Here is a 7,922-nt window from a genome sequence, read left to right as displayed (position 1 = left end):
GGTGCACCGCACCGCCAGCCAAGGCACATGAAGAGGGACTGCACGCCGAGCAGCCGAAGCCGCTCCTGCGGTCCCGGAATGCTGAAAAAGAACAAAGGCAATCAAGCACGTACAAAGCAATATCGCATTGCGAACAAATCCACACTGAAACATTTACAATATACTCTTAATAACGCTTAATTCTCCTTGCCTTGAACAAGCAAGAGGGAAGGTAATGCTTATCTGCTGGTGAGCAGGAAAAGAAAGAGGAAGTGACACAGGAAGAGCACATCCTTGTGAACCATGAGGACCATTGATTGGTGGAGTGTAGAGGACAATTACTGCATGCACTGTGGGAATGATAGTTTATTTATTTTGCTGATTTCAAGTTGAAGCTGCAGGAGTAAGGCATAAAGAAAAATGAGCATAATCCTCTCCTCTGGTCCTGACATAGAATTTGGATTGAATGAAATCTTAGCTTTTTGGAGCAAGTAAGAACAAACATAATGTAACCCTTTGTGGCACAAGGCCTTTTATGCAAGGTAAATGCCAGATATAGACAGTCCTCAAGGTGCTAGTTTATTTCCAGCAGATATTCTTCTGCTCACAAGTTTCGTCATGGCTACTTTGACTTCTGCATTCCGCAAAGCATAGATCATAGGGTTAAGCAATGGTGTTATGACAGCATAGAAAACTGAAACTAACTTATCCAGTGGAAGCGTGGTAGCTGGTCTCAGGTAAATGAACACGCAGGGCCCAAAAAACGTAGTCACAACAGTAAGATGGGCGCCACATGTGGAGAGGGCCTTACGCTTCCCTTCCGCTGAGCGCCGTCTTACTGCAAGCAGGATCAACGTATAAGAAATGATTAGTATGAGAAAACACACCACGGAGATCAGTCCACTGTTGGATATAATCAAGGCTCCAATAACGAAAGTGTCTGTGCACGCCAAGGTCAGCAAGGGCGGGATATCGCAAAAGAAGTGGTCGATTTCATATGGCCCACAAAATGGCAATGTCATCATTGAAAGAACCTGTGCTGTGGAGTGCACCGCTCCACCCACCCAGCAAGCGAATACCAGCAAGTTGCAAACTCGCCTATTCATGATGGTGGTGTAATGCAGAGGCTTGCATATTGCCACATATCGATCAAACGCCATGACTGTAAGGATAAAAACCTCCACACAGCTAAAAAAGTGAAAGAAGAATATTTGGGACATGCAACCATTGTAGGAGATGTTTTTCCTATTAGTTAAAAAGTTCACAAGCATGTTAGGGGTTGTGACAGATGGATAGCACAAGTCAACAAATGACATGTTACTAAGGAAATAGTACATGGGCGAGTGAAGAGATGAGTCTCCTTTCACTGTAATGATGATGAGTAGATTTCCGAGTATTGTTAGAATGTATAAAATTAAAAACACAAAGAAAAGTAAGAGATGTATGTTTGGGTTTGTTGAAAAACCTAATAGCAGAAAGTCTTCCATTGCCGTTTCATTCACCATGGTGCCTGGATTTTAATTCAAACTGTGATGTCCTGTACAGAAATAACAATGAAATAGTAGTAAGAGTGTGTCATACCAAGTTACATTTAATAAACGATAAACACATACACAATTTACAGTCACGCAAAATGTTGGCATACCAAGGAAAAACTTGCAGCCTGATTCATCAACGGGCCGTTTTGCGAGCCCCTAATAGCGAATCATAGCGATTCGCTATTAAGGACTCGCAAAACGGTAATTATGTAGGAATCGCATAATAAAATGCGATTCCTACTGATTCCTTATTTGCGATTAGCAAATTGCTAATCGCAAATAAGGAATAACTCGCCATTCATTCCTATGGGCCAAAAGGCCCATAGGAATGAATGGGGAGTATTCCTTATTTGCGATTAGCAATTAGCTAATCGCAAATAAGATTGCGATTTGAAGGGTGCCAGGGGTGTCCACAGGACACCCTGTAGCACCCCTCAAATGAAATTTCACACAGGTGTTGCACACACACATGTCCAAAGGACATGTGTGTGTGTAACATGCAACTCAGAAAAATGCATTTAAATGCATTTTTCTGAGTTTTCGCAATTTACAGCGAGGTCTGACCTCGTGGTAAATTGCGGCAAGAAATTGCGAATTCGCAAATTTAAATTGGATGTTGAATTGCATTTAAGGAATCTCTAATACAGATTCCTTAAATGTAATTCCTCGCACATTTGCGACATCGCAATTAGCGATTTTTGCATTTGGGATGCTGAATCCCAAAAGCAAAAATCGCTCTCGCAAAGGGCCGGATTCTCAGAATCCGGCCCCTTGCGAGCGCAATTTAGGTTCATGAATCGGGCGATTAGTCATTAAAGCTATGGCCACTGAATGTAAAGATGTATGCCGTTCTTCACTTGCCATTGCTATGCATGCCATTTAAACCCCTGTAGTTCATTCGTAAAACTGAAATCCCTTGCAATAAGCTTAATTCATTCAAACAAATGCTGGCAGGATGATTATGTCAGCGATGGCCCGATCAAGACTCTGTGTGCTATTAATTCTTCCAATGCTTTACCAATCGTGATTTGCAAGTGAATGCATTCTATTTTAATATTCATAGTTTATTGCTTTCTGAGGAAGAGGACTTGCAATGCCCTTTCAAGGGTAGCTTATTAACTTACAGACCTCCTCAAGGCCCATGGTGAGCATGCATTCTGACAGCCTTCAATACCAAATATTAATTCTAAAATGTAGCTATTTATTATAAATGAAACAAAGCCAGATTCACCAATTTGAAATAGGTATAGAAGTGGAATTTGTGGTCTCAGATCTACTTCCTCAACCCATTCTAACCACGTATTTTCTGTATGTGAATATAGTAGGGTGATAAAACACTTAACAATTTATTTATATATATTTGAATTAGTAAAGTACAAATATGGCACTAAAAATGGCTACTTCACAAATCAAGGATGGTCTAGTAACCCTGGTAAGATGTGAGCACAAGTGTACAGTAGAGGCGCTAGCGTCCTCCACTACGACCTCCCAGGGTATCCTTTTAGCACTCCCCAATAATTGTAGATTGTTTCTTATTCATTTTTATAATGCTGTTTCATCTAAAGAGGAGTCTGACACAATTACAAGTCTCAAATCACTTATTCGTAACTTCTACTCAGCGGAATCACCCTTTACTCTGTGATTGCCGGGGACTTTAAACTGCACTCCTGTCAATCATGTATGACGATTAGGGATTCTGACATTGAAGGCTTACCTGGCTCGCAGTTGCATTTTGAACCTTCCCATTCAGGTGATGCTCCAAACAGCCTTGTTTCTGAGTATAACTTAAGAATTTTAATGGACAGTATCCAGGATTCCGAACATAAAAGAATGCCTATATTTAAGGGGAGGGGACAGCCTATGGTTATTGATTATATTTTTGTTTCCAGTTGTCTTGTTAATGCTCTCTCAAACCATCACTTAAGTGACCAGCACAGTTTTCCTGGGATAACAAACCTTCAGAACCAATATCCTCATATATGGAGCCATTGACCCTGACGGAGCAGGGTTGTAGGGTGAGGTGGGCCACTATTGTCCCAGAGGTTTTTACCCAAAGACTGATTTCCTCGTGTCAGGAGGATTTCTGCAAGTCAAAAATTAATTCCCTTTGGGCGAATTATCGTTAATACATAAATACTTACAGACATACAATAACTTTACCAATACCAAACAAATAACAGGGAAGCAATGAAAATAGTGATAAATTCAATACACGTGAAAACACTATGGTAAAATTAAGTATTCGAACAATTTATTAACATACATTACATTTGTTAAAAGTTGGGCAACACATACAGGACGTAACAATAATCAATAAAATCGACATTCCAATAAAAAGGAGCTACAGGGAAAAAGGACTAAACTCAAACAAAAACAATTATTTTGAATTTTCCTTAGTTTCTATTCCCAGATTTACTCCTTGAGCATCGACGCGTTTCGGCGGTATAATCAATCTAAAACCGCCTTCATCAGGGCAATTTGTATAAATGTTTCCCAATACTTCTCAGGTAAGCAAAGGGTCTTTCAGTGTATCATAAGGGGTATACTGCCTCCTTATCCTTTGTTGGAGATATTCGTCCAGCGAATTATCTTCTTAATATACACAGTATTCTCAATTAAAATGATGGCGGAATCCTTATCATAATTCCACTTTCAGTTAAGCATCCAGCATAATGGCTGGGAAAGAAGAGTTAAAATTAATATGTCCCAAGCACGCGGTAGTGCAGAACTGGATACCGACTCCCCAACTATAGTCGAGGCGGTTACGACGTTGTAGGGTTCCAGGTTCCAAAAAGATACCCGGGACACGAGATAATTTCCTCCGTGTTTACCCTCCTTCATTCACTCAAGAACGTCCCGCGTGGATGTCTGCTCCTCCTACCGGCTAGAGGATTTCTGTACATGTCTGTCCAAGGATGAGCTACCACTTAACATACTGACATAATTTGTTAACATGGCAGGTTTATTAAATCTGGTCTTTGCAATCCAGTTACATCTAGGGGAACGTATACAGAAAAATGGTTTGATAATTGGTGCTCCACGTCCCATAGGGAGCTTTGGAACCTCCTGAAGGCAAAGCCACGTTGCCAAGTAGAAATCAGGAAGGCTAGGGCAGCCTTCCATACCCAAGGCCCAACTAAAAGAGGAGACTTGGGTAAAATTATAAATTTCCTGTAGGCAACGCGAAACCTCTGATTTTTGGAACAGCGTTAATTCGTCACTTTCTTAGTAATGATCAACTGTTTAATAAGGCTTGTACTATCTCTTTTCAGGCCAGGACTGACCATTTTTGGACCCAACTATAATTTAGATGAGAAGCCGGTTCCATTAATGGGCCATCAGACTGAGGATCATGTCATTTTTAATTTATCTGAGGTCAGAGCGGCTATTTCGCAACTACCATCCAATAAGGTGCCAGGGCCTGATGGGGTCCCAGGAGACCTATTTTAAAACTGCGTTGAGCTATGGGCACCACTGCTGATATTACATCTAAATGCTGCGGCTGTCAGCCCTCTTCCACCTACTTGGTCCAATTTGATAATAGTCCTGTATTTTAAAAAGGGCAGTAGATCTGATACAGCATGTTGGCCCATTTCCCTCTTTGGTTCAGAGGTAAACATTATTGGAAGGATTTTAGTAAACCTGTGACTCAAATACGCGATGAGGGAATAGACGTATGCACAGTGAGATAATTATAATACACAATTTATATTTCAAAAACAATTTCTTGCTAGTTTCCAGACATTGCTACTCGGAGTGGCCCACCGCAAAAAAACACTGAAAAGATACATGCACAGTTTGACCCAAGGAGTGTCAAAATTAACATTTAAATATTTCAAAGCATATATTTCTGCTATTCATTCGAAGAAAGAAAGCTCCAAGCAGGCTTGCTTCATCACTTCATCAAAAAGTTTATTTTATTTTCATTTCTTCATCATGTCCACTTGTATCGAAGAACCAATTTTCATTAATTAAATTAACTTTTCAAATGGTACAACTTTTCAACAGTTACAGCCAGCCTACGCGTTTCGTCCCATCTGGGACATCATCAGGGCTTGGAAAAATTGTTTTATTGTTTTCAGCTTAGTTCCAATGTTTCTCAATAATTTCATCAGATTCTAATGTTCCTCATGACTCGTTACTTAATTTCCCCTAAAGTTTAATAGTGATTTTATTAAAACGCCTAGCTTAATGGGCTGAGGAAAGAGGCTTTCTCACTGACCTACAATATGGATTTTGCCCAGGATAGTGGACTATATAGCAAACCTTTCACCTTTATTTATTAGAATGCAAGTATACTAAGGTTAAAAAGGGGTCAGTCTATCTGGCCTTCATGGACCTTGACTGTGTAGGGGGGCGTGGCTTGGATGCCGAGGAGGTAGGCAGCGTGAGCCCGGAGCTCCGCACCCGATCCCGAATATCATCCTGATTATCCGCGTGAATTCCAGTGAAAATTGGATAATCTGCAATCTAAAGACGTCACGGAAGCTGCGGCGTTCAGAGAGGACGACCTGGAGCTGTTCCTCATCCTGAAAGTCGACTTTGAAGGCCAGCACCGGGTGTGATGCCGTCGATCTAAGATGGCGCCCTGAGGCCTGGACAAAACAGCGACGGGGGTACGAGGCCTGACTCTCCTGCTGATCCAACACTGGCAGTGATTACTAGGCTGGAGGGCCCCCCCTGAACTTTTCGGCAGGCACAGGTGATCTTTCCTCGCTCTGGTGCGAGCTACTGGGACACACGACTACAATTACGTTCGCAGAGGAAGTCCCAAAATGGCGGCGGCTCTGTGACGACGGTCCCGATTATCCGAGCATATTCTGGCACCTTGAGACACCGCTGCAGCAGAGGACCCCCGGGAACTGAACCAACTAGTGCGATCAGGGCAGAGTCCAGTGCTCTAGGGGTATCCTAGATCTCTGATCCTATTGCCCGAGGGGTTATCCAGTGGCGGGGCCCTGCAGTGTGGAGACAGCGAGGGGACAAAGGGGCCCTAGGGGCCGGTGCCGGCCACAGCCAAGATGGTGAAACCGAAAGGGAAGGGGGACGGAGCGGCTGAATCAGAGGTGGTGGATGGAGCGGATCGTGACCGATCTGCTCTCCAGCGCATGCAGGACCGTATACTGGAAGCCATCGCGACCACGAAAGATGCCCTGCAGCAGGACATCGCCCAGGTGGCGACGGGCTTGGGTCTCCTGAAAGCGGATCATGACAAACTTAAAGACAGAGTCAAGTCTATGGAGATCACTATTCAGGAATTGGCCCCGGACCACGCAGCGGTGAAAACTCAGATGGCGGATGCTCTGGACAAGCTGAAGGTGTTGGAGAGGAGGGCCGAGGATGCGGAAAATAGGAGTAGGCGCAATAATGTTCGCCTCGTGGGCCTACCGAAAAAAATTGAGGGCGATGACATGGTGGGCTACCTCGATAATTGGCTACGCACTGAGGTGGCGCCAGAGGGGCTATCTCCTTTCTTTTCCCTGGAACGGGCCCACAGGGTTCCGGCTCGACCTCCGGCCCCGGGCCTGCCGCCTCGCCCGGTGGTGATCAAGCTGCTCCACTACAGGGATCGGGACTGGCTACTACAGAGGGCGAGGGAAGCAGGACCCTTTCAAGTTGACAACAACAGAGTCACCATGTTCCCGGACTACACTTTTGAAACCCAAAGACTCAGGGCCAACTTTTTGTCCCTCAAGCGTGAGCTCCGTGGAGAGGGCATAAAATACTCCCTTCTCTTCCCAGCGAAGCTGAGAGTAGTGGTGGACGACAAGTCGCTTTTTTTCACTACCTCGGCGGACGCTTGGGCCTGGTGGGACACATACAAAGCTGGAACGGACGGAGCTAAGGCCAGGGCGGAGGAGGCTAGAGAGGCACAGCCGATCAGGAAGTCGCAACGGATTCGTAAAAATCGCCGGAGAACTGGAAAACCATCCGTGTCACAGATGGAGACAGAGAGAAAGGCGGCCCTACAAGCGGTGGTGGACCTCTCTGGCACGACCAGAAGCCAGTCCGGGAAGGGCACGGACTCTGATGAGCAGGGCACGGGATCGGAGACGGGACTCTCGGAATATGGTGGAGCCAAGGGCCCTATTGTCACGCCTCAGACGTCTGGGGAGATAGTCGAAGCATGAACCACTGGACTTGAGGAGCGGCCTGTTGGTCAGACTCTGGGGCGCTGTGCCCGTGTGCGCAGTGTACTACTGTGTGGGACTTCGTGAGTCTGTTATGGGGGGATCATGGGGCGGGATATGCAGGATTGATTTGCTTTAACGTACTCTCTCAGCATCGGTCCGCGCCCTACTGGCCCTTAAGGTCATCGCAGTGGAGACTGCGAATAATAGTGCCTTTCTTTGAGGGGATAGTTGGTTGTGACAGTTTGGATGGGTTCACTTCCCATTGCGGGGG

The 7,922-nt window shown here is 44.7% G+C and overlaps 1 protein-coding gene across 1 annotated transcript; it reads right to left on the bottom strand.

The window, feature by feature from the left end:
* Window positions 1-545: 545 nt before the first annotated feature.
* LOC147705949 (olfactory receptor 4E2-like) lies at window positions 546-1,484 on the bottom strand. The gene has a single exon (XM_086929579.1). The coding sequence runs from the start codon at window positions 1,482-1,484 to the stop codon at window positions 546-548; it is 939 nt and encodes a 312-aa protein (XP_086785705.1).
* Between the last annotated feature and the right edge of the window lie 6,438 nt (window positions 1,485-7,922).

The sequence above is a fragment of the Lissotriton vulgaris genome, chromosome 7 (assembly GCF_964263255.1).
Source record: "Lissotriton vulgaris chromosome 7, aLisVul1.2, whole genome shotgun sequence".
NCBI lineage: Eukaryota > Metazoa > Chordata > Amphibia > Caudata > Salamandridae > Lissotriton > Lissotriton vulgaris.
This window is presented reverse-complemented; position numbering and strand designations above follow the sequence as displayed.